A 26,564-nucleotide genomic window follows, 5' to 3' on the forward strand; every position below is an offset into this window, starting at 1 on the left:
GTGTAACAGGAAAATTAAGTGGAGAAAAGAGGCTGAATAACTTGGTTTACGTGGAAAGCCAATAAAGTTCCAGACAAGGAGCTTGCACCATCTACGTTAGGCCACCGGCGTCCGTTTGAATATTGGAGAGTGCCCCGCCTTGGGCTCTCTCTCTTAAGGATCTTGGAAGCCAGGACAAGTAAGTAGACATGGCGAGCCTCCATGCCCCAGATGGGAATTCAGCCTGAAATTAGAGTAAAGAGGAGACACCGGGAAAACCAGTCCTTCCAATGACTGGCCACCCGCCCCCCCCACCCCACCCCCCCGTATTGTCCTTCAAGGCCTTTTATACTTTTGATTATATATAGAGATCAATGGATAATACAAAGTTATGCAGCATTAGCAGCCCAGACTCTTATCAAAACCAGGCTTTTCTCTCTGCATACCTAGTTGTATACACAAGTCTTAGGTGATTTACATCATCTTCCGGCCAAAAGGGCCAGTTAACATTTTACAGCCTTTTTTTTTCTGATAAGGGTTTGTCAACCAGAAGACTTATTTGTGTTGTTCTTCCCAAAGTCTGGTGCCACTCTCAGAAAGCACTGAATAAAGTTACATTCTTATATAGCAAAGATACAGCTATTTATAACAAGTAAAATGAGTACAGTGATTATAACAAAAGAAAAGTAATTAACTCAAAAGTCTAGTGTCGCTAACATCAAAAGTATTATATATCCTTTTCCATATCCCGTTTACATTGATTAACATCCTCCCAGGTGCCTAAAAGATAAAGAATATGGAGGCCTGGCAGCAATCATTGAGTCAACAGTGAAATCCTGTCACCAATATGATTTTTGGCTCTTTAGAAAAGGCTCTGTATCTTTAAGATGTTTTTAAGCTTTGCGCCTCCCCTGTTTGAGGGGCTGTAAGCAATTCACAAGCTGTAAGAGGTCTGGGGGAACCTGTTAGGGAAGCTAGAGAGCTATCAGAGGGGTTTAACTGAAACATCCGTTTCAAATGCAGAAGACTAAAGCCCTGATTTGACTTTTTCCAGAGAATATCAGAAGAGTGGAAAAGCAGGCAGATTCTTATTTTGGGGGGTACATGCTCAGGAAATACCAGGGGGAAAACCTGAGGTCTGATTAGCCTTGCCATCAGAGCTCTGCCGCATGACCTTGTCACGGGTGGAATTCCTCACGCTGGCTCCTGGCAGGGGAGCCAGGATGGACTAAGGGTGCCATCAGATCCCCATCTTCTATTCCCTTAGAGCAAAGAGCTTGTCTGAGACTAACAGTGGGCTTTAAGAAAACTCTAAGAAAGTGCTTTCTGGGGAGAGACTGGATGCCTCTCGCGGGCCATCAACTTCAGGGAAAGGAACGCTGGCTCTGAGTCAGGGGAGCTGAGCCCCAGTGAGTCGTGTCCTGCTGCCACTAACTGACTGAGTGACTTTGGGAAAATCGCTAGCATTCTGGGTCAATAACAACAGTGGGTTGAGCATCCTGGCTCCCCGCCCCCAGCTCCGATGTCCAGAGGGAGGCAGAGGTTCTCTGGGTCCTGTAGGGAGCACACGGGGAGCCATCCTCCAGAGTTCTGGGCAGCCAAGACAGCAGCAGGGTTGCTGCAGCTCAGGCAATGTTGAACGAGACCCTCTCTCCACCCACGAGCAGGCCAGGGTGCTGCTGGAAGGAGCAGTGAGATGATGCAGGCAAGCCTGCAGGGCTTTGGTCCTGGACCTGCAGATGGTCCTGGGCCCCAGGAATTCGGAGACAGAGAGGGTGTCCCATCCTTCCTCACGCCATGGCCTGGCTTTCCCACCTCTCCTGACCCTCACACAGCCTCTCCCAGGGCAGCGGCAGGAAGCAGGAGTGAGAAGAGGGGTTTCTCTGGGGACTGGGAATGGGAAGAGGTTGAAGACTGCAGACAGAGCTCCCGGTCTTCCCAGGGCCACCGGCCTGCACTGGAGGGGCTGGCTGAGTGTGAGCATGGATTTCCGGCCGCGTGGGGGCCGCCAGCACAAGACCCTGAGAACGCCCCGGGGTGGTGTTGCTGCCACGTGTTCTCCGGCCAGGTCTGGCCATGCAGCCAGCAGACCGGGGTGGGTATAGAGAACCTGGGCTTTGCTGCACTTTCCGGTAGCTGCCTACAGGGGCCACTGGGGCCTCGGTCAAGAAGTGCGGGGTTCTGAGGAGAACCTGAATTTGGTCTCGCAACCCTCAATGTGTCTCACCCTCCTCACATAGGTGCCAACCAGCCAGGCCTGTCAGCTGTGGGGTCGGGAGGAAGTCACTGGCTTCGGGGCCAGAGAGCCATAGAATGTGGCCAACAAAGGGACAGGGAAAAGGGAGCATGTGTCTCAGCTCTGACGCCAAGCCCGCCCTCACCTGCACCGGCCCTCCAGCCCTCAGCCCCCTCCTGGGAAGGCCCATCCCCTTGAAGGTCAAGGTGCCCAAACTATAGGGCGCCCCTCTGTTGTTTTCGCAATGACTCACTGATGCAGCGGTGTCTCCCCTGGTCGTCTGGACCCACAAGGGTCTGGTGCGGGAATCCACTCCTCCCTGTTGGTTGTGGCTGGGTGGGGTGCAGGCTGAAGAGGCTGGGGAGGGGGGCTGTGGAATGTATGGCAGGAAACAGCCTCAAGCTCAGGACTGGTGGCAAGAGATATCCATTCCTTGGAGGGCAGAGGCGATGAAGTGGGGGTCTCCTTCAAGGGCCTGGCTCCCCATGCTGGGCTCCTGCCATCTCACCCTCCCTCCTGGAAGGGACCTCTGCAGACACTCCTCTACACTGCCAAGGCCGTAGGGATCTTCCTGGAAGTTCCTCCCGTTGGACCTCAGGGAAGCAGCTGGCAGCTCTGCCCCCCAGGCCCCAACCTACCACCGCCCGCACCCCTTGCCTCCCATCAGCCCTCTCCTCCTACGGTCCATCAGTCCCAGGTCCTAGCCAGTCACATACCTTCTGAGTCACTCCGTCTGCTTGTCTAGTCCCTGTTGGCTGACAGTGCTGGCCTGTGGCCGGTGCTCAGCCAGGGTCCCCTTCCTTCCTCCTCCCTTCCCACAGTCTCCATGTCACCCCACCACAACTTGTTCTACTCCAAGCAGCATCTGACTTTTTGGCCCAAGATCCTTCTCAGATATTGCCACCCCACCCCACTCCAAGGGCCCTACCAACAAATCTGCCCACAGCCAGAGCTTCACCGCCACCTGGGCCCCAGGCCGGGATCTCACCCACTCACAGGACTCCCTCGCCTCCCTACCCTTGCCATCAGTGCTGCAGAGAGAGGGAATGAATTACTAACTCCAGGGGCACTTTGTTCTCAGCAGCAAAAAGTCGGGGTTCTGGGTTCCTGTATGTCAGTGTACACCTGCCCCGGTGTCTGAGGGGAGAGGAGACTTCAGCCCTGAACACCCACACAGGCACACACACTCAAGTGCCCGAGTGTTTTCACACGCTTACCTGCATGTACATTCTATCTCTGGGTGACACGGAGGTGCTGCACACGCCACTGGGTTCTGGTAAGGATCCCCTGTTAGAAAGGACAAAGAAGGGAACCCAGCTTTAATCTCGAAGCTGCAGAGGCGTATTCCAAGACTCCTCAGTTTGTCCACCTGCCTGGCCCTACGGCCCTCCTCCTGCCCACGGCCCTCCTCCTGCCCACGGCCCTTCCTGGTGTCCCTGGAGATGTAGGGGTGCCTCTGCTGGGTCTCATCCTCGGGGAGGGGAGGGAGGGGGTCACTTTTCTTGTTCTCCTTCTGGGTCATTCTTCTATTACAGTGGAGACCCATGGAGACCTCCCTCCTATGTCTGGGGCCAGGGGGCAGCAGGCATGTGTGCATGGCTGGGGGCTCTGACAGAGATGCGCACGAGGCATGTGCCCCAGGGTGTGCATAGATGTGTGTGGGGCGGGGGGGGGGTCAGCACACTCAGCCTCACCCCCAGAGTGCCAGGTTCCCAAGACCCCTCCCCTCATCTCCCTCCACCAGGCTGAGCTCCAGAGCTGCAGCCGCTCCCAAGCAGCCCAGAGGAGCTAGGGTCAAGGCCAAGGTGAGATCTGTGGTGAAGCAGTGCTCAGGAGACTCCTCCCAAGCTCAGCCACCTTCACCTGAGGTGGGGGTCCTCTTCAGCCCAGAGGCCGCCGTTTTGATTCCCTACCCCCACCCCATGGTTGCTTCTAACTGTACAGACAGAGCGCTGGGGGTGGGAGCCTGAGGAAGAGGTGAGTGAAACTGAGACAGAGGGAGAGAAAGAGCTTGTGTGTGTGTGTGTGTGTGTGTGTGTGTGTGTGTGTGTGTTGACTGAAGAACAAAACTTACCTGGCCACACTGGAACACTAAAAACACAGTGTGGATTCTAGGAGGAAAGTCAGGCCTGTGCAGGGATTCAGGGAGGGGTCCCCTAGCAACAAGGATGACCATGAGGTCAAACCTGTCATCCCCACCCTTGTGGGCTGAGTGATTGAGGGCAGGCCACGCAGGGCTGTACAGTTACTAATATTAACGCTAGCTGTAGTCACTAAAGTGGTTGTAGTAAAATCAGTATTATTTTCCACAAAAAGAGGGGCTTTTCCCTTCTCCATTTCTACACTGAGAGTGTAGACCTGTGCAGGCCCCTTTGCTAGCCCAGAGGCCTGGAGTGTGTGAGGAGGGGTGGGGCGGGAATGTGCCAGCATCAGGGAAGCAGTGAGAGAACATTCCAGAAGGGCTTTCTGGAAGTCTCCCTAAGGAGGAGGAGGAGCCCTGCTCTGAACCCTGGAGCCACAGCTGGCTGATTGCTGCAGAGCCAGAACGTCCTGGGCCCCCCTTTCTTCTCTGAGTTCCTTAGAGCCTAGGAGCCCTTTACTCCATTGGAGGAGATCAAGCCTGAGGAAGAGAGCCTGGTGGCCCGGGCCTGGGGCATGGCCTGGCTCATCTAACCTTGTGTTCCCTGTGGCACCTGCGACCCGCATCCTGAATTCACCAGACCCTGACCTGGGGCAGGGGGAGATCCAGGGACCCTGCAGCCTCCTCTGTCACCAAGGCTCCAGGTTCTCCTGGGTTTGGAGGCCCACTCCTGAGAGCTCCTCTCGCAGAATCAGGATTACAGCCCCCCAACCCCAAGGTAGAGCCCAGGGATGTGGGACCCCTGCCCTCCAGGCTCGGGCTTGCTGACATGAGACGCTATGGGATGCAGAGTCTCTGGGACAAGGAGGCCCCCCGGGACCATGGGGGTCAGCAGGGTCAGGGACTAAGTCTGCAAGTGACTCTGGTTCACACCCTCTCACACACGTCCCCATTGTCTCCTCATTTCTTCCTCCTACTCAGCAAAGGCAGAGAGAAGACCAAGGGAGGCAGAGATGGCGAGCACAAGTAGGTGTCCCAGGCCAGGGTGGAGCCCGTGGGGCTCGTCAGAGGGAAGGGTCCCCAGCACAGGGTGCAGGTGGCGGGGGGCCCAGCTCCGAGTGGAGACAGCACTGGGCGAAGGCAGGGCGAGGGAGGTCTCTCCATCTGGCCATGGGGGCAGGAACACGGAGGTGTCAGGGTGGGGGCGGGCCTTCTGGTTTCCACTTCCTCCTCCCTCCTTTCAGTGTCTCGATTCCTCCTCCACCTCCCTGCTCAGTCCCCCATCCCTGTGGGCAGGCTTTCCTGCGAGGGAGGGAGTAAAGACAGCCCATGAGGCCAAAACCCACCTCCTCCTGGTACCAAGGCCGGGCCAGGTAGATGGACATGTGGCACTGGAGGCCCAAGGAGGACAAATTCTGGGTGCTGAGTGGCCACGGGGCGGCTGGAACATGAAGCCCAGAAAGCTAAGGAGGGACGACCCCTCTCCGGTGGTCTTCATTGTCTCCATTCCCCAGAGGGAAAGAGGAGGTGCCTCCAGATGGGGAGGGGCCACCACAAGGTATTGGGAAGCCTCAAGGCCTGATGGCGAGGGGAGTGACAAGTGGGTCCCCCAGGCTCCTCCAGAGCTTGCGTCACCTCAAGGACCTTCTAGCATCACAGGGAATTCACAAGGGGAGTGGCAGTCAGGGTTGAGCACACTGGAGGGGGCCTCTGCTCCAACACCCGTTCTTGCAGATGACAGATCTGAGCCCCAGAAGAGGAGCAGAGCTGAGACTAAATAAAACCCAGGGCATTTAACTCCTGACCCAGAGTTTACAGTAGGCCCAGGAAGGTTAGAGTGCTTGATTACACTCACAGTTCTCCAAACACACCAACAAAAGCCAAAAAGCCAGGAGTGTGGTCTTTATTTTCCAGATAGGGAAACTGAGTCCCAGAGGTGTTAAGAGATTTGCTCAGAACAGTGGTCCAAAATAAGTTAAAAATCAATCGACCTGAGGTTAGCATGGCGACAGCAGAATTGTGTGTACAGGAGTCTGAAGTGATGAGCGCTGATGCGGGCTTGGGGTACTGCTTGCATTAAGATCCCAGGGACTCGCAGCCTCGTTTAAGGAAAGCATGAATTCCAACTCCCCCTTGTTACACATGAGCAAAAAACACACGATGACAGGCAGCAGCACTGAAAGGGGAAACTCAGGCCCAGAGACCCAAAGGGTCAGAGAGTTTGCCGGGTTACAAACAAGGGAAGAAGCCGCGGGCTGAGCGTGTATCAGGTTTGGAGAGGGAGCCAGGGAACCAGATCTCGGGGGCTGTGGGAGATGCTGGCAGATGCTGAGCTCAGGGTCCCACCTAGGGAGAGAGCTTGGGGTCGGGTTTCTACATGAACAATCAGACATAAAAGGTTTGTGTGAGATCCAAACAAGCTGCCAGTCCCCTAGCCTCTCTGTCTGAGATCAGCAGTGCTCTAAGATCCTTCTTGATTTCCAGCTCTGCAGTCTGTCCTGGGCTGGACCCCAAGGGATTCAGACTGACCTGACCTCTTCGGCCACCACTGGATGAAGGAGTGCCTCAGTGAGAGCATGTAGCAGGCCCGCAGTAAATGCTGGTTCCCTGGCAAGGCCCCATCCTAATGTGCTGCCATTTCCAATTCACATAACTGGCATTTATTATTCCTATCTTAATGTGTAGAGCCTTAGGGATTTCTAAAAAGAGATTAAATAAGTCAGAATTCTTTAGCTTGAAGAAGAAAAGCTGTGGGAACTGTTTTAAATCTCTGAAAGGTTATTGTGTGGCAAGACTTGTTAGTTTCTGACTCTACTGAGGAGGAATAAAAGGAAATCTCTATTCCCACAAATCCTGTGTCTCTTAGGTAAAGTTAGTCACCCAGTCTTGTCCAACTCTTTGTGACCCGATGGACTTAGCCCGTCAGGCTGCTCTCTGTCCAGGGGATCCTCCAGGCAAGAATACTGGAGTGGGTTACCATTCCCTTCTCTGGGGGATCTTCCTGACCCAAGGATCAAACCTGGGTCTCCTGCATTGCAGACAGATTCTTTACCTTCTGAGCCACCAGGGAAGCCATCTCTTAGGTAGGAGTTTGTTTCTCCCAGTTACCTGAGGCCTGAGCTAATAAGCTCAGCTCTGAGAGTTGGTGATGGACAGGGAGGCCTGGCAAGCTGCAGTCCATGGGGTCGCAAAGAGTCAGACACGACTGAGTAACTGAGCTGAGCTGAACTGAGCTAATGAGCCCTGACAGTTCTCACTGCAGGTGGGTGGAGGGCAGAAGCCCTGGAGAGGCCACGGCCTACAGCTGGTTCAATTCCAGTCCCACTCCTCTAAGTCACAACCTCCAAGATAACACAGACACCTGACTGAATGGGACTCGGCTCACACAGTCTAGTTTGGCGAATGTCTCCAAGTCATCACTGAAGAGTTCCAGTCTCTCCCCAAGGAGGTTTACCCAACCACAAAAACATTCTTCTAGTTGTGAGCCATGGAACAAGCAAAGAAATCATTAGGCCCATAAATGAAAAAAAAAGTTTAAAGTGAGTGAACTAACTTTAAAGACTTCTTTCTAGAGAGAACTAGCAGTCTAAATTGCGGGTGCGTATCATTATGACTGCCATGAATCCGGTGATGGGAAAGCTCAGATGTGACCACAAACCCTCAGAGGGTCCTGAGAAGCCCACCTCCCCAGCTTCCTGCTTTTCCTGTTTTCATGCAGCTACGAATAAGGAGCCACTTGGTTGCAAAGTGATTTTATACCAAGTTGATTATTGGCATGTTGTATTTGTCTGTTTCTGACCATACTATATCTTTAGCAATTGGAGAAGCTTCTAGAAAAAATGCAGAATTTAGAACAAACAAACATCAGTAGATCAGTAACCTAACCAACAATTTACCTTTTTTGAAATCCAAATCTTTAATACAAAGTGGGTAATCTTTAAAATTCCCTGATTAACATTTATTTTAAAAATAACCTTTACCCTTTGCCAAGAGAAACAGGCATGCTGTTTTCTGGGAATTGATAAGCAGGAAAAGCTTTTTCTTAAAAAAATTACTTTGTTGGCCGTGCTGGGTCTGCATTGCTGCGAGGACTTTTCTCTGTGGCGAGTGGGGGCTACTCTCTGGTTGTGGTGCATGGGCTTCTCATTGCAGGGGCTTCTCTCGTTGCAGAGCACGGGCCCCAGGACACACAGGTATCAGCAGTTTCAGCACACGGGCTCAGTAGTTTCAGCTCCTAGAGCACAGGCTCAGTAGTTGAGGCACAGCAGCTTAGCTGCTCTGCAGCACGTGGGATCTTCCCGGAACCAGGGATCGAACCCGTGTATCCTGCATTGGCAAATGGATTCTTTACCACTGGGCCACCAGGGAAGCCCAAAATCTTTTTCTATAGTGAATTATGATGTGTCATCAATCAGAAGATTACAAAGGGCAGTGATAGCTAATGAGATCATGCTGACTGCAGTCACTCCCAGGACTGCCATGAAGATGAAATCAGCAAACATCTGGAAAACTCTCTGGCCCAGATTAGTTGCTCAAGGAAAGTTATATTGTCTCTTACTGGGGAGAAACTTTTAAAGATAATTCCAAAGGCTTTGGTTTTCTTTTTTTAGAGTGACTTCTTTCCCTCTCCTCCTGTTGCTATGCCCCCAGATAACATGATGCTATAAAATACAAAGAGATCTACTACCCACAGTTCACAGGAATGAAAAGCAGGTCTAAGAGAAACAAATAGGTCCAGAGCCTACAGTAAGGATCTGGGAATTACACTTATCCTACACATTATGCATTTTTTACAGGATGTCTCCATTTTGAGATACTCCCAGACACACAGGCGTCCCATCAATGAGCTTATCCACTTAAGATAGTTAAAATTATGCAAAGTCTAGGGTCTAGTAGATAATAGTCAGGCTTCCCTGGTGGCTCAGATGGTTAAGAATCTTTGCAGGAGATCCAACTTTGATCCCTAGGTTAGGAAGATCCCCTGGAGAAGGAAATGGCAACCCACTCCAGTATTCTTGCCTGGAGAATCCCAAGAACAGAAGAGCCTGGAGGGCCCCAATCCATAGGGTCGCAAAGAGTTAGGCACGACTGATCAACTAACACTTTCACTTTCGGGTAGACAATGGTTGAATAAGTATAGATTTTTTTTTTTTTTAAGTCTCAATGTTTGCTTCCAAATATGTTTGTTTTAAGGAATAAAGTGACTTTCAAATTCAAGGGCCATAACTGCCTAAGGGAAGCCTCAGGCCCTTTTCCACTTGGATGGGTCTTGGGATCAGCATCAGAAATCCACAATTCCCTGCCACCCAAACTTCCTCTGGGTCTCAGGCAACAGGGGTAGATCCCACCCATCCCAGGATGCAGAGTAGCTGGCTTCTCCAGGCAGGGCCTACTCTGACCTGACACCTGGCTTTGACCTACCATCTCAGAGCACTTTCCTGGGGGACATCAAGGCCGGGGTGGGGGTCAGGGGATGGGGACTGTGTGGCTAGAGCAGACTGTGTGTGATGGCAGCATGTAGGTCACACATGGACTGGGGCTGGAGACTCTAAGGATGCCACAGCCAAGAAGTGATTGTACATGGTCAGCACAGGGCCCTCCAGGACACTTCTCGGTTATCCAGGAGAGCAGCAAGGCTGGGAGGAAAGGAAACCCAAACACTGAGACAGGAAGCAGAGACGGGGCCCCACTAGGCTCACTTCCTGTTGCAGAGTCGGAGTACAGCTGGCACCCCTGCCCTGAAGGCCACCAAGCAGGGAGAAATCTCACAGGATGGTGCATTGTAAGCCAGGCAAGACGGTTCCTTTCTCACCATCCTATGACTGTTCATAGGATGAACATTGATCTGTTCAGTGTTAGGTCACCGGTGATTTAATATTTATAGCCTTCTCTCTCCAAAATATATTGATGCTTAGATTATTTTTCCATGAGTCCCCACTCTGTAAACATGGTCCCTGGGACTCTTCAAGATGACATCTTTCCTCATCAGCAAGATGTGCTGGTTCTTGGAGACTTTCTACCACCATTCCCAATGGTCAGGATGTGGGATTCACACCCCCAGAGAAGTGCAACCCTACAGCATCAAGGATGCAGTTGGAAGTACTGCCGTCCTGGGAAATGGGAGCTTCCATCCCAACTCTCTGAGCCTCAGGTTTTTCGTGGTTTGAAAGAGGAGAAGCATATGGCCCTCCCAGGACACTTGGGACTGCAGTCACTCCCAGGACTGCCATGAAGATGAAATCAGCAAACATCTGGAAAAGTCTTTGGCCCAGATTAGTTTCTCAAGGAAAGTTATATTGTCTCTTACTGGGGAGAAACTTTTAAAGATAATTCCAAAGGCTTTGGTTTTCTTTTTTTAGAGTGACTTCTTTCCCTCTCCTCCTGTTGATAGGCCCCCAGATAACAAGATGCTGTAAAATACAAAGAGATCAATGTTACCCCAACCTTCCTTCATCTGCCTCATGCCTTTTTAGGAAACCATGAAGATGCCAGTGTTTCCTAAATTGTGAACTGGTGCCACATGAAGAAGTAGTTCTTAGTTGCTCTCCTAACACACTCCTCCATGTCTGGCTGAGCATATAGAGAGTAAAGAAAAGGCCTGTAGCTAGATTAGGGCCAGGTTTGGAGGATGAGATTGGCTCCCCAACCCCAGAGGGGCTTGAAGTCTCTAGGCCATCTCTACAAGGACAGAAGGTTTTCCAGAATCTCACATGACCCAACATAAAGAACAGGAGTTCTTGGGGAACCATAGCCAAACCTCAATTGGGAGATGCCTGACCCAAAGATGGGTGGGCTCTGCTATAGGTGAGCTCAGGGTTAGAGTCTGCACCCTGCCCCACCTAGGGATGGGGCCCAGGTTGACAGGGGCAGAGTCAGGAGGAGGGAGAATGGGAAGTGCAGGGAGTCAGGTGTCCAGCTCATGCAATATTGACAGGGTAATGGAATACTGCACTTTATCCCCTGCTGGTCCTACTCCTGGTCCCTCCTGGAGTTAGGAGCACAAGCTTGGCTGCAGGGACATCACTGGAGAGACAGTAAGGACCCCCTGCCCCCTTTCCTCAGCTCTCCTGACTGCAAGGCCCTTCACTTGGGGTCACAAGGCCAGACCAACAGAGGAAGAGGTAGGAACTATGGAGCCTGCCATACATTCCTGGAGGTTGGCAGAAGGTGGCGGGGAGCGGGGTTGGCGGGGGGGTGCCTGGAGTGAGAAAGGACAGGCAAAAAGGGTAAAAGCAGGACCAAAGATGGGGACAGGAAAGGGCCCATCTCCTTTTCACTGGGGACCAAGGAGAATCCAAGGATACAAAGGCAGGCTTTGAGTACCAAGGCTGTCTGAGAACTAAGCAGCTAGTTTCAACCACACCTCCTACCTGCTCATCAGCTCTGCCCCTCTGAGTCCTGTTTCTGCCCTTCTGTTCTGATGTTTGACTCTCGTTGTCTGACTTTCTTTCCGTCCAGCCAAAGCACGGCACACACGGTGGGAGAGGATGAGCCTCGCCCACTGGTGGAGCTCAGAGCTCTAAGACTGAACTGAGGGGGCTGGGATTAGGACCCTGACGGGCTTCAGCTGAAACAGTTTTTTCCACCTGAAGGCCACCTTCTTGTGGTCGCCGTCCCCAACCTGCTCCTTAATGGTGTGAAGGCATGGGGAAGGAAGATATGAGGGAGGTTCCTCTGCCCTAGTTCTCCTTCAGGGCTCCCAGTTTGGGAAATTTGGCCCCCAGGATATCTCGGGACCAGTAGGTAAGGGGCTGGGATTTTCCTTTCCCTTACGAGTTCTCTCGGGTTTTGCTCTTCTGTCGTCTGCGTCTTCCTCCTGACGTCCATCTCCCTCCACCTCATTCTGGCTGCCCCCTCACAGAGCCGGGAGGAGCGTGTTCTCCGCCATGAAGCTCGGCAAGAACCGGCCTCACAAGGAGGAACCCCAAAGACAAGGTATGGATGCGTGCCCCCGACCAAGGTCTAGTTCACCCCTCTCTCCGCACCTGCCGGGGACGAAACCCCTCCTCTCCGCGGGCAGCGGCCCATGGGCTCTCCTGCTATTGGCCAGAGGAGCCACCTGGGAGGGGCCTGGCCTCCCATTGGCTGTCAGAGAAACCCCGTCCTAAGAGTGGTCGTCCAGAAGGGGGCGCTCCGAGGGCTGGAGGTGGGTACCACATTTCCTCCGATCTAAAACAGCAGGCGCAGAGACCTCTGTCTAGTGGGCTCCTGCCCTCTTGGCTTCCATTCTTCGCACAGAAGCCTAGGGATTTTTAATCAGAGGAGGGAATAACAAAAAAAAGGAAGAAAATAATTTGGCCAATTCCCTTTTTCTTTGGGAAAATCAGAGTCCTGAGAATGCCTGCTCCATGGCAGGACTCTCTGCCCAACACTTACCCAGTTCCCTCTCAGGGGGCTGCAGGGACCACCTTGGGGGAGAGAAGCAGGGTGGGTCTGGAAGACTGGAGTGGCCTGTGGCACTGGTGAGGGGACACGACACCTGTTTAAGGGAAGAAATGGAAGTACAGTGGAGCTGTGTGTAGCTTTCTAAGCCAGGTCTGTGGATCACACGTCCACCATCCTCAGGGCTCCTGGCTTCTCTCCCAGCATCCCCCGTGTGGCCCACTGGTCCCAGAATCTCTCTCCTTATCTTTTGTTCCCATGTATATTCCAGCTGTGCCTTTCTCCTTCCTAGATTGGAGAGGGTAGAGCTGCTGGCTGAGACTCAAACCCATCATCCTTGGGTAGCTTCTCAGAATCGTCATTCCTTCATCTCATTGGATTAATACACATCAGTACAGGGTTAGGTTCTGAAGTCCTTCAACTATTTTACAAAGATAAGTTCCTTCCTGAGTCTCAATTTCTTTATCTGTGATGTGAGAATAGTACCTATATTGGCAAGATATGACTATGAAGATTATGAGGGCTAGAGATATGTGTATAAAGTGCCTAGCATTGTGCCTGACATGTAGTAGCCACTCAGTAAATGGTAGCCATTGATAGAAGATACATAAGTATGGATTCTTTATTCCTAACCTTCTTCCACAAAAGATATTCAGTACTTGCAGGAGTGAATTGTTGTGGTGGTTTAGTCACTAGTCATGTCTGACTCTTGCAACCCCATGGATTGTAGCCTTCCAGGCTCCTCCTTCTATGGGATTTCCCAGGCAAGAATACTGGAGTGGGTTGCCATTTCCTTCTCCAGGGATGAGTTATATTCAATTAAAATTAAAAGGCAAGGCCAGATACAATATCTGTTAAAGATCAAAATCAGGTCAGAAGCACTGCAGATATGCAGACTATAACATTCTAAGTAAATGCCACCAAGTAAACCTGGAAATTGACTATTAGCTTCCTAGATGCCAAAGCAAAAGAGGAAATACCATCACTAGCCCACCATCTAGTCAACCTAACTAGTCCTCCCTCTTCCCCAGATGAACCAGCTGTGCTGGAGATGGAGGACCTTGACCACCTGGCCATTCGGCTGGGGGATGGGCTGGACCCTGACTCCGTGTCGCTAGCATCTGTCACAGCCCTCACCACCAACGTCTCCAACAAGCGGTAAGTGGGCAGGAGCCTCGCAACCCTGGTTGGCTTCACCAGGTCAGGCAGGCCTAGCTTGCTGTGTTTGGAATTGAGGTGGAGAAGAATCAGAGCCCATGGACAGCTCCTTCCTAACTTTGCCCCTTTATTCTTTTCCTGGATATCTCCCTCACCTCCCTCCCTGCAGAGGCAGGGGGCTGTTCCCAGGTCATTGAATACCTCTGGGCAAAGGGAAATCACAGGGCTGCCCAACACTTGAATCTGTTGACCTAATGACCTGCCTCCTTTTACTTCCGCCATTGGTTAGTTCTCCCTATTACAGCCTCTGAGAACCATGAATCCCCTTTCTGTTTGGCAGTCCTGGAGTGTTGGACAATCATGACTCTGTCCTTCCGCCCTTCTCCGAGGTCTAACCGCTGCCAGTGCCCCCCTCCCCTGCAACCAGTCCCCTTACACGCAGCCTGACAGTACATTCTCCTTCTCAGGTCTAAGCCAGACATCAAGATGGAGCCAAGTGCCGGGCGGCCCATGGACTACCAGGTACGCGGGGGCAGCAAGAGTCCTCATGTCTTTCTGACTCTCTCGCAGGTGGTTCTTGCCAGATGAGTGTTTTAGACTCTGTGGAGGCATGGATATGGGGGGTCATAGAGAACCACAAGCTGAATATAAATTACCAAGTTAAGCTTGTTCCTGGGAAGCACTGATTGTTGTTGTTCAGTCGCTAAGTCATGTTGGACTCTGTGCAACCCTACGAACTGCAGCACACCAGGCTTCCCTGTCCTTCACTGTCTCCTGGAGTTTGCTCAAACTCATGTCCACTGAGTCGATGATGCTGCCTAACCATCTCATCCTCTGTCCCCCTCTTCTCCTTTTGCCTTTGATCTTTCCCAGCATCAGGGTCTTTTCCAATGAGTCCGCTCTTCACATCATGTGGCCAAAGTATTAGAGCTTCAGCTTCAGCATCAGCCCTTCCAATGAATATTCAAGGTTGATTTCCTTTAGGATTTACTGATTTGATCTCCTTACTGTTCAAGCACTATTGTCCTAGTGTCATAAGTAGAGAGATAGAGACCCAAAAAGGACACAGTGTCATAAGTAGAAGGATACAGACCCAAAAAGGAGGGTGTGAACTCTGCTTATGTTGGTCAAAGCTCTCTTAGGATTTTGTAATAGACTTTATAAAGTGAGAGGGACTTAGAAAAAACATAGACAGACCAAATAACTTCACAAAAACATTTAAAATGAGGGCCTCTAAAGAAATATAGATTATTTGGTGTGATTTTTTCTAAATTATTGCTTTGTATTATTTTGATACCAGAAATAATGTCAATCCTGGCTATCTATAGATGCTGAGAATGGGGGGGGGGGGGTGGTTCTTTTTACGTCTCCTTATTTTCTGAAATTAACACTTAATTTTTTTATTTGTATGTTTCTAAAACTGGAGACCAAATGGCTGAGATCAGGAGAGATTTGCAGCTGTGAGATTGCTAATGTGGCCACCAGTGCAAGTGGGATGGAGCATGGCTGGGAGCTACGGGGAGAGTGCCACATGGGCAGAGGGCCCTAGTGCAGCCCTCCCAGCTCCAGGCCTCATCTGCAGCTTTGCAGGGCCAGACCTTCAATTTTGTCTCTTCTCCCAGAGCTGATTGAAGCCTGAGAGACTGAGTTACACTAACATAACTCACAAAAGGCTAATGTAAAAACCAGAATCACCTAGTACTTATTGATAAACTGTAAAAGAGAAGGGTCCAAGGACCATACATTCCTCTGGACCCCTCCTTAGGGGCTAACAAGACCCAGCTGCTGTGAAAGGCTGCTGGGCATTCCTAGAATTGAGTGAGAATGCTGGCTGGTCAGGGGAGTTAGAGCCTTCAGCAGACCCCACCTGAAAGCCTTTGCCCTTCCTGCCTAGGTCCAGTGCCCGGCCCCAGAATCAGAACACCTTTTCCTGTGTCAGGGTTTGATCTTTGACTTCCCAGGCCTCATGCACCTTCTTTAAGGGCAGCTGACCTCACCTCACTCAGGAGAGGATATTTAGGATGAGACACCACCTTTCTCTGTAGCAAGTACATCTGGTCATATATCCTCAAGGACACACCTTGTCTCCCTGAATCCTTGCTTGGGTTTGCTTTCATCCAGTTGGTGACCGTCTTCCCAGGGGCTTGGAGATTCACCCTGGGCCATGTCAAGCAGACCTGCCACCGTGGTTTCAGACAGCGTCACACCACTGAGCTCCTAGGACATTTGGGAAAGTCATCTCCTCACCTCTCTGCCAAAACCCAGGCACAGAACACTCTAACACTTCTGAGGGCTTTTCCAGGACACTGGGCTTGGGGCTATGCTCCGAGCTGAGAAGAGAAAAAATTCCAAAGAACAAAGACCCTCATAGTCAGATACTGTTGCCTCCACAGTGTCGCCAGTCTGCCACATAAGGGCACGAAAATGGTGCCATTGTTATTAGTGTGACTTTAACTGTTTAAGTTAATAAAATTTTAACAACCACCCAAACATCGGTATTACTGTATTTCATAGGTGAGAAACTGAGGCCCAGGGTAGATAAGGAGCTTGCCCCAGGTTACGCAGTTATTCAAAGCTAGAAACAAGGGTCAATCCTGCGGGTGTCCTAGCCCATCGCCAGAACAAATAATTGAGGACCATCCCTCCCTCTGGTCTCTGTTCATCTTTACTGCCTACTGTATGTTTTCAAAAGCTCTCTCAAACTGCTTCCTGCCAGAGACTTTAATTAAGTGGACCAGACAGTCTGCCTCCGAAGACTTTGTAAACATCCCAAACTGAACAAAGCAGTTCTATTCATGTTTAACCTGGTAACACAGCATTCCCTGACAGGTTGGTTCACATCTCAACTGTAGTTGTTAACATACTTGGAGAGAGAGCTGTGAGGGTGAAAATGTGGGATTATTCTTGCTTTCAATGAGTGCAATGTATAAAGCAAGAAAATCTATCGGAAAGACTACTCTCTTGGAGAGCTTGGCTTTGCCGAATTAGAAAGACCTCAGGCAGAAGGACTTAGCTGAACTCAGATCCAGAAAGGATCCTCAGGGCCGAGAACCATCCTAAAGCTTGGGTAGCTCTGAAACTGGGTCCCAAGGCCCTTTGTTTCTTCTGTTTCAGTTCAGTTCAGTTCAGTCGCTCAGTCGTGTCCGACTCTTTGTGACCCCATGGAGTGCAGCATGCCAGGCCTCCCTGTCCATCACCAACTCCCGGAGTTCACACAAACTCATGTCCATTGGGTCAGTGATGCCATCCAACCATCTCATCCTCTGTCGTCCCCTTCTCCTCCTGCCCTCAATCCCTCCCAGCATCAGGGTCTTTTCCAATGAGTCAACTCTTTGCATTAGGTGGCCAATGTATTAGAGTTTCAGCTTTATCATCAGTCCTTCCAATGAACACCCAGGACTGATCTCCTTTAGGATGGACTGGTTGGATCTCCTTGCTGTCCAAGGGACTCTCAAGAGTCTTCTCCAACACCACAGTTCAAAAGCATCAATTCTTCGGTGCTCAGCTTTCTTTATAGTCCAACTCTCACATCCACACGTGACTACTGGAAAAATCATAGCCTTGACTAGGTGGACCTTTGTTGGCAAAGTAATGTCTCTGCTCTTTAGAATGCATGTTATATGTAAACCCTTTCCTGATTATCGACATCTCAAAAGCGAGAAGCCACAGCTTCCTCCCTGGGAATATGCAGTTTGCCCATCAGAGTGGGCAAAGCGTGGCACTTGGCAGACATGTTCTTGGTGGGTCATGGAGTCTTGAGCTGTACCCTCTCTTCCTGGCACCAGGATCATATACATTGTCACCTCTAAACATCTCTCCAGTTTTCATCCCCATGTCATCTCCCCAGCTCAAGTGCAATGTGGCTCCCACTTCCTCTCTGGTCTCCCTGTCCTCATATTGCCTCCTCCACACCATCCTCTACACCACCACTGGAATGGTCTTCTCAAAATGCGCAACTGAACATATCACATCCCTGTCACCAGGAGACAAGAGAAGGTAGAGGAAGCAGCGCTAATCTCAGCTCAGGCTCCCACCCATGTTCTTGCAGCCCTATCTGATCCCTCAGGAGCAGGTCAGAGAGCACCATGGCTTCTCCCAAGAATACACGAGTGTACAGGTTTACACTCAGCATTGTTCCTGGGGATGACTTGCATGAAGCCACCTGGGGATTGTGTCCTTTATCTTGGGAGAAGAAGATGTAATAGCCAGTCACCAAGAGTTTCCCTGGTTAGCTGGTCTGTTGGTCCTTTTGTGGCTGCATTTGCCTCCTCCTCTTCCATCATGGAAAGACAGGAGTCCTCTGCTCCTGAAGAGGACTGGGGGCAAAAAGGCTATCATTATGGCTGGGTCTCTGGATGAAAAACAGAGAAGCCAATCAAATTCTCACATTACGAGGATCAATCTCCTGATGGCATCTCTTTAGTACCTTATTATGCCAACACTGTGTGTGTCTACTTCCTAGTCTTGAAAATATTTGCTTTTCATCTTTTTGTAGAGGAGAGGGGATTGGTTAGTTGTGGGGAAAAAAAGAAATTTTAAAAAAAAACACTCTTTGGTAAAAAAAAGTTTCACAGAGTTTAAAACTCTATAAACTACTATGCAAAGAATGCTCTGGAAGGACTTCTAGTGTCTGTTTATTTTCTTCTCTGAGAAGTAAACTTCTCAGAGGGGCTCTATATTGCTTTTAGCTCCCTGAAGAAATGGTACACTCCTTCAGAGCTCCATAGTCTCAGCTCCATTCCCTTTAGAACCTCAAGTTCACATAGAAATGCTTGCTTTCATAGTTCAAGTGTTACTTCAATTAGTAAATATTCAGTTTCTAGTTCTGTATACTTGCTTGGCAACGTTCTCGTTGTCATCAGGGTTTCTATTTTTTTTAACATCATTAGTTTTAATGCGTAGATTTTTCTTGGCCTTCAGAATATTTATAAGACTTTGATGGACGCAGTGGAAGATAATTTTCAAGGCTATTCTTTTTCATGAGAAGGAAAAATAATTCTCTTGAGTAAAAATCGTATTTAGCAGTTGCATCAAAGCACAGCAATTAAAATACCAACTTTCCAAGATGAGGAGCATAAAAAGCAACTCATACGGTTTCATTAGAAGAGTGCTGAGGGAAATGCTAATACTAGGTCAGCATAGGCTATTTTGTTAAAGTGCAAGTTCCAGAGAATTAAGCGGCACACACGACCCTACCTGCCTGGGACCCAACCAATTAACCAAAGGTAAATTCTATTGAGAAGCCATTTATAACAAGAGCTCACAGCTTCCAGACTTTCTACAGTTTACAAAGAACTTCAATGCACATTATCTCATTTAAACCTCAGGCAAATTTATGGATAGGCAGTGTCTCCACTTACAGCTGAGAAAACTGAGGCTCATTGTCATTTTAGGAACCCCCCAGTCTTCCTGTTTATCATGGCCACCCTAGTGGGGCTTGACACCTCCAGATTCAAGCAACAACTGATGGCTTAAAATGAGAGTTCAGGAAAACTACGCAAACATGCATACATACACACACGTCTCTCTCTCTGGTATATGCAAATATTTGTCGAATGGATGAACCGAAAAATTACTTCCTAGTGTAGAAGTTTGATTCCAGACAGATGGACACTACTGAAAAAATACAGACTGCACACAACATACAAGTATCAAGACCAAAAAAAAATGTGCTCCAGCTGGGCATCAAAGCCTTACTGGGCACTCAAAGAAATTAAAAGAAGGGAAACCAGGAATATGGAAAGGGGCCAAATTCCAGAAATAAAAAAAGAGATATCAGAGGCTTGCAGGACTCAAATGAAAAGTGCTGGAGTAGAAAACTAAATGCATGTTAATGGAGACTTAGAAAGCTTAATTCTTGAGTGCACAAAATCTCGGGGGGTGGGAGTGGGTTTGCAGCCCTCTGTGCAGCAGGACCACTGATGCCAGTGAAAACTCTTGGAATCATCTGGGAGCTTTAAAAATACAGATGCTGGACGGCACTCCTCCATCCCCTTCCAAGACTGGGTTGGGTTGGTCTGGAGTGTGGTGTGGGGGCCCCGGGGTCTTTAACCACCACCCTACCCCCGCCTCCTTCCCCTCTCCCTCCCCCTGGTAATTCTGGGGCACACCTACTTGGAGGTGATCCAGTTCACTTCCTTCTTTATAAATGAGGGCACTGAGGCTTGGTGGGGGAACGACCCAGGATCACCAGCAGATTCAGTAGTGCTCAGACTGGTACCAACAAGGCTCTGACTCCTGCAAAACCCGCTCCAAGTTCACGGGCTTACCTTCTCGTTTCCCCTTTCCTGCCCACAGGTCAGTGTCACAGTCATTGAGGCTCGGCAGCTGGTGGGCTTGAACATGGACCCCGTGGTGTGTGTGGAGGTGGGCGATGACAAGAAGTACACCTCCATGAAGGAGTCCACTAACTGCCCCTACTATAATGAGGTCAGCCCTGGGCCCAGGGTAGGGAAGAGTCCTCCAAACTGTGGCAGAGCCTGGGCCCCGGCCCCACCGGGCCAATAGGAGAAGCTGGGACTCAAGAGTCACAAAGGGCTACCAGCCGGGTGACCTTGGGACCTGTTACAACCCCCAGCATGCTGAGTGCCATGCCCTCTGACCCTCCAGTCCAGACCCAGCCTGACCCTGGTCTGGCCAGGGTCCACCCTGTGAAAGGAACCCGGCCCCTGTCCTCCCTGCGCTGCTCCCACCAGTGCCGGGGAGTGAACCTCACACCCTGTGAGGCCTGGTCCCAGCTCTTTCCCCAGCCAGAGCCCTGGGGCAGGGCAGCCCCCTTCCAGCCCTGGGCCATGGGAGCACTAGAACCATTAGTGAGAGCTTGTTGTGTGCGGGGCACTCTTCTAAATGCTTTAGGTTCATCATCTCTTCTGACTCTCACGCTCTTAGAAGTTGTCACCATCAATCCCGTTTTATTCAAGGGACATTGAGGCTCCTGGAGAAAGACTTGGCCCAGGTGCCAAGTGCCAGAGTCAAGTTCTGCGTGTGCACGCTTGCTGCTCAGCTGCCATCCTGGGTGCCTGAATCTCTGCGAGGTCCTTCCAGACCACTGGCCATGACGCTTAGGGAGTGGGAGGGGAAAGGCCTGGTCCCCATTGCTGTTCGTTGCAGCTGTCTGAGGCTGCACTGAGGTTACAGAATCTCAGAGACCTTCTAGTTTAGTCTCTCCACCTTACAGAGGGGACTGAGGCCACACTATGAAAAGGGCTGAGATCACAGAGAGTATTATAGACAGAGCAGGGCCCAGACTGTCCTGCCTCCATCCACTGCGCTCTGTCTGCCATCTCAGATGGCCACCCCACCCTGCCGGACACAGCCTCTGAGTCTGGGCTCCCGGGAGGGGCCCATCTTAATCAGCTGTGGTGAAGCATGCCCCTCAGATACCTGAGCACACACCAGCCTAAGTCACTGAGCTGGCCACTCTGGCCCTCCCTTTCCGGGAGAGGCCTCCAGGCTGCTTCTCAGCGGCTCCAGGCAGTGAGCTGTGCCAGGCTGGCCCTAGTGAGGCATGGGCATCCCGCATCTCAGTGTCCATCCTGGGTGTGTTAAGGGTCTGCTTCTCAGAGGTGGGGCATCTCTCTGGAAACTGGGAGGCCCCAGCGGGGCACCTGCAGGAGTAAAACCCAGGCCTGTCTCTGCCCTTCACAGAGACCCAGGCTGAAGCTAGGGCCTGACTGAAATCTCCTAAGCAATCAGAGAGAGGCCCCACTCTCATAGCTGGTTTCCCGCAGGTCCCAGGCTGGGGACACTGCTGCTTAGGACCCCCTCAGCCCCATGTGACATCCTTTCCAGGAGTCAGGAAACTCAGGCTCGACATCTCTGACCTTAGGTCAGGACACATCCCCGACTGGAAAAGCCTCCAGCCTAGATAAGGTCTATTTTTCCCTAACAGATATGGAGACAGGGCCCCCACGGCCTTCCACAGTTATATGATAGTGGTGGAGGCCTGTCTGGCTGACTGGAAAGCTCACCTTGCACCAGGTCCATGCACCTCATGTTTCATTCAAGTGGCCTCCTCCTTCCAAGGAAACAGAACTGATCTCCCCACTTGGTGGCTCCTCAGAAAACTCCTACTCACTCTGCAGGGCCCAGCTCAAATGTCCTTCCCTGTACTCTCTAGGTCAGAGGTCAGGGCATTCCCCTCTCTTTAACAATAACATCCCTGAATTGCATTTGGTCCTTCATGTCTAACCCAGGAGGCTCCTGATCTCCTGCATCACCGTAGCCCACTCCAGGGCCTGCCTTGTACTTGGAGGGCTTTGGTAACAATTTTCTAAGTGGATATTTATCCAAAAGATGAAACAGAGATACACTGGTCCTCTGCTCTGTGCCAGGCTCATGACCGGCAACATGGGAGCTGCAAAGAGGACACCACCTAGTTCCAGCCTAGAAACCATTTTCCAAGCTCTGTATTTATATCTGGGGCTTCCCAGGTGGCGCAGTGGTAAAGAATCCACCTGCCAATGCAGGAGATGCAGGAGACATGGGTTCAATCCCTGGGTCAGGAAGATCTCTTGGAGAAGGAAATGGCAACCCACTCCAGTATTCTTGCCTGGAGAATCCCATGGACAGAGGAGCTTGGCAGACTACAGTCCATAGGGTCACAAAAGAGTCGGATACCACTTAGCAACTAAACAGCAAGTCTTAGTTGCAGCACTCAGGATCTCTAGTTGTGGCATGTGGGATCTAGTTCCCTGACCAGTGATCAAACCCAGGCCCCTTGCATTGGGAGCATACAGTCTTAGCCACTGGATCCCCAGGGAAGTTCCTTGACCCAGGTCATCATATTTAGGTTGACAATCACACCTCCCAGCAATGACAAGACCACTGTCCCAGAGCAGTTCCACTTGGAGGCCCTGGTTCATTATCCCCCCCATCACAGAGGTATAAACTGAGATTCGGAAAAGGAAGCAATTGGCCCAACAGTGAAAGCTCAAGCTTTGTGCCTCTAAAACTACACTTTTACCCACAGTGATCTAGTGTGAGCCCCCAGCAACCAGAACAGATTCTCCTCATTTACTCCAAGCACTTCAACATTTCTTCCATCTCCCTGCCCACGAGTTCACCAAAGCAGCAGGCCCTCTGCTCACTGCCCACACTTTTGTCCCCAGGGCTTGCACCCGAGGCCAGGAGATGTGGACAGGCACAGCAACCATGAGTGGCAGCTCCCAGCTGGAGAGGACCGATCATGCCCACAGCATTTGTGTTTATAGCAGATTAAGTTCATCAGCTCTCAGTTCTAAGTGTCAGCTTACTTTACATTTTAACTCCTCCAAACTTGGGGTGCATCTTCTAGGCAGCCTTGTGGTTTAATGGTGATATCTATGGGACCTACACAATTACAGTGTATCTTACAGTATCTTATATGTATCTCATCAAACCTCATAATGAGACTCTACGTGGGGGGGTGTCATTACGTCCATTTGACAGCTCAGGATGCTAAGGTTCAGAACGATGAGTTGCTCAGGGCCGCATGACTCCGCACTGCCCCTGAGAGCTGTGGTCAGGGGAACTAGTGGTTGTCCCTCCTACTTATCCAAACTTCGGGGCTCAGGGGGCTTGGGCCAGTGCAGACGGCAATGCCAGGACAGAGGGGCCTGGCACTGAGCCTCAGCCTGCCGAGTGACAGCAGGCCTGGGTCTTTCCCCCTCTAGTACTTCGTCTTTGACTTCCACGTCTCTCCTGACGTCATGTTCGACAAGATCATCAAGATCTCGGTGAGTGGGGAGCAGTGCCCAGCAGGTGGGGCTCTTAGCTCAAACTGTACTTTAGTGCAGCCTTGAAAAGGGCTCCCTCTCTGGGCAGGCCAGCCATAAGAAGGCACAGCCATAAAAAGATGCACAGCCAGCCAAGCAGGGCACAGGCTGGAGTTGGGCCCCTGTCACCCCATTAGCCACATCGTTCTGTGCAGTGTACAACCTGCTCACCTGTACCTGGCAGCCAGCAAAACACTGGCGAGGCAGAAGGGGCTGATGCTAAGCCTCAGAGAGATACCCCTGCCCTGCCAGACACCCTCTTGCTTAACCTGAAACTCACTTCCCCAGAAAGAGTTGGGGGGGCCCTCTATCAGTCAGCCCTTCCCTGCCCCACGGCCTCAGCCCCATCCTGCCTGATCAATGGCTGGTGGTTCTGTCCGGAAGGTGATTCACTCCAAGAATCTGCTGCGCAGTGGCACCCTGGTGGGGTCCTTCAAAATGGACGTGGGAACCGTGTACTCCCAGCCGGGTGAGTGGCTGCGTGGCTGGGTCAGTATTGGTGCACACGGCTCCAGGAGCACGGGTCACGCATGCAGCCCCTAACACATCTCACAGAAGCAAATGGGGACAGAGCCTTGCTGGGGACAGGTGTGAACTGTAGTTGAAATTGAAAGAGGAGTAGGGGGAAGAGGAAAGTTCTGAGTCCGGGAGATTCCAGGGCCCACACAAAATCAGAGGACAATGTGCCCTTTGTACAGGCTGTGCTCGCAGTCAACCTGAAGGGGAGGACCCATCCGAGATTAGGCTCCTCCTCTGACATCTGGTCTTTCCTCCACCCTGTCCTGGGTCCTAGGAGCATTAGGGTGACACTACTTGTCTCTGTCTCTAGGAGGCTTTCGGTCTGCGATTGGAGACAGACAGTAAGAAGATAGTCACAGGAAGTAGGAGATGTACATATGGAAAGGGGCCAGGATCAGCTCTTCTGAGGAAGTCAGGGAAGGCTGCATGGAAGAGCAGACACACCAGCAAAATGATTAGAAGTTTAAATAGGGAGCCAGAGGGTTGGGACACGGAACAGAAGGGATGGGTGCATCCAAGATAAAAGTACAGCAGCCACAGAGCCTTGGGGGTGTGACGCAGCAATCTGAACTATTCAGAGGGGTCAACAGTTGTGCCTGGCAGGAGCACAGGGGAAGGGTAGGATGAACACTGGGGGCTAGGAAGAGCGGCATCAGGAGGCCCCTCAGGGGATGCTAAGGTCGGCAGTCTTTCCCCCAAGCGCTGGGGAGCCTCAGGTGGGTTTGAAATGGGGAGTGAGAGAGGGAGGGCTTCTTTAAGGGCTTGGTCTGGCAGCCTTGTGGAGATTGACTGAAAGGGTTAGGGACAGGAGGGCTGCAGGCCAAGAAACCAATCAGGAGATTCCTCCATCTGAAGCCATACCACACATCTGGGGGCATGGCCAGAGCTGGGACCTTGCCTCAGCCACCCTTATTCGGCGGGGACCTCTGCCTCCCGGGTCCTGAGGCAGGCAGAACCGTGGCCCCAGGGCCCCAGGACCTGATGACCTGGCCTCCATGGCCTGTCCCAAGGGTGGGTGCAGCCCTGAGTAGGGCCAGCCGGGGCAGCCTCTGCTTCTTGCCACCGCAGAGCACCAGTTCCACCACAAGTGGGCCATCCTGTCCGACCCTGACGACATCTCCGCGGGGCTGAAGGGCTACGTGAAGTGCGATGTCGCTGTGGTGGGCAAGGGCGACAACATTAAGACTCCCCACAAGGCCAATGAGACGGATGAGGATGACATTGAGGGGTGAGCTCCCATCCCCGCCCTGCCCCAGAAGTTCTGGCCCAACTCTTCCTGGGTTGCAAAGGGAGCCCCTCAGGGTGGACTTGGCCCAGAGACCTCACCTTCCATCTCCCTTATCCGCCCGCCCAGATGGCCCTGCTCTCCCTGGAAGGACTGAGGCCAGGGCCAGTCTCGGTGTCTGGGAACTCTCCTCATGGGGCAGAAAGGACTGGGGGATAGTCAGGAGTGACAGTCATTTGACATCCACGCTGCCAACTATGAGAATGTTGGGGGGAAAGTGTGGATTCCCAGGGATGCAAGGCCTTGAGTCTACACCCAGGAGAGCAAAGGGATTTTGTTTTCTGAAGCAATTCCAGGGAGTTGCCAGGGGCTTTTCAGAAATATTCTGGAACCTTGTCTGCATTCAGTGGGAAAAATCCAGGATCCAGTGGATCATGCCTTCCTTGAGCCAGGGAGGGAGAGAGGGACCACTGGTGAGGTTTTTGAGTAGAAGACAAAAGATACGACACGAAGTACTCATATATGTTCATCTGTTTGAGCCTTATCGTATACATAGGAGGTGCATGTTATTATTCCCATCTTAAAGCTGAGGAAACTGAGGCTTAGAGGGATGGGGAGACTTGCCCAGGATCCCACAAGAGAGCAGGTACCCTAAACTCTGGTGTCTTCAGTTCTGTTATGGACCTTCTCAGCCGTCCTTCACCTGTGGTCCTGGGCCCCAGAGGTATGGGGATGTTGGGGCAGGAGTTCGCCAGCTGTGGCCACCACAGCCCTAGCTGTTCATGCCGGCAGGAACTTGCTGCTCCCCGAAGGGGTGCCTCCTGAACGCCAGTGGGCCCGGTTCTACGTGAAGATCTACCGAGCTGAGGGGCTGCCCCGCATGAACATGAGCCTCATGGCCAACATGAAGAAAGCTTTCACTGGCGAGAACAAGGATCTGGTCGACCCCTATGTGCAAGTCCTCTTTGCCGGCCAGAAGGTATTGGGGTGCAGGAGGCTGGGAGTGGGGTGAGGTGCAGGGGACTGGGCGTGAACATGAGGCAAACTCAGAAGCCACGAGGCTGGCCTTTGGTCACCTTGGCGCGCCACCTCGAGAAGTGAGGAGAGAGAGATGAGGGAGTAGAGCTCAGAGGGGCCGGGGTGGGGCCAGGCTGGGCCTTAGGGATTCCCCCCGGCCCCCAAGTCACCAAGCACTGAGGGTGGGGGGCACTGGGAGGGAGAAGGGCTAAA

At 51.6% G+C, this 26,564-nt stretch overlaps 1 protein-coding gene across 1 annotated transcript in view; it reads left to right on the plus strand.

Annotated features, from left to right (window-relative positions):
• Positions 1–26,564, plus strand: part of OTOF (otoferlin) — an 89,677-nt gene that overhangs the window by 39,877 nt on the left and 23,236 nt on the right. Inside the window, exons 6-14 of the mRNA XM_052647757.1 lie at positions 5,277–5,321; positions 12,157–12,230; positions 13,709–13,835; positions 14,303–14,357; positions 20,133–20,264; positions 23,489–23,551; positions 23,975–24,059; positions 25,178–25,337; positions 26,127–26,313. Coding sequence (XP_052503717.1) covers positions 5,277–5,321; positions 12,157–12,230; positions 13,709–13,835; positions 14,303–14,357; positions 20,133–20,264; positions 23,489–23,551; positions 23,975–24,059; positions 25,178–25,337; positions 26,127–26,313 — 928 coding nt within the window. The remainder of the gene's footprint in view (positions 1–5,276; positions 5,322–12,156; positions 12,231–13,708; positions 13,836–14,302; positions 14,358–20,132; positions 20,265–23,488; positions 23,552–23,974; positions 24,060–25,177; positions 25,338–26,126; positions 26,314–26,564) is intronic.

This window comes from Budorcas taxicolor, chromosome 11 (assembly GCF_023091745.1).
Source record: "Budorcas taxicolor isolate Tak-1 chromosome 11, Takin1.1, whole genome shotgun sequence".
In the NCBI taxonomy this organism is placed as follows: domain Eukaryota; kingdom Metazoa; phylum Chordata; class Mammalia; order Artiodactyla; family Bovidae; genus Budorcas; species Budorcas taxicolor.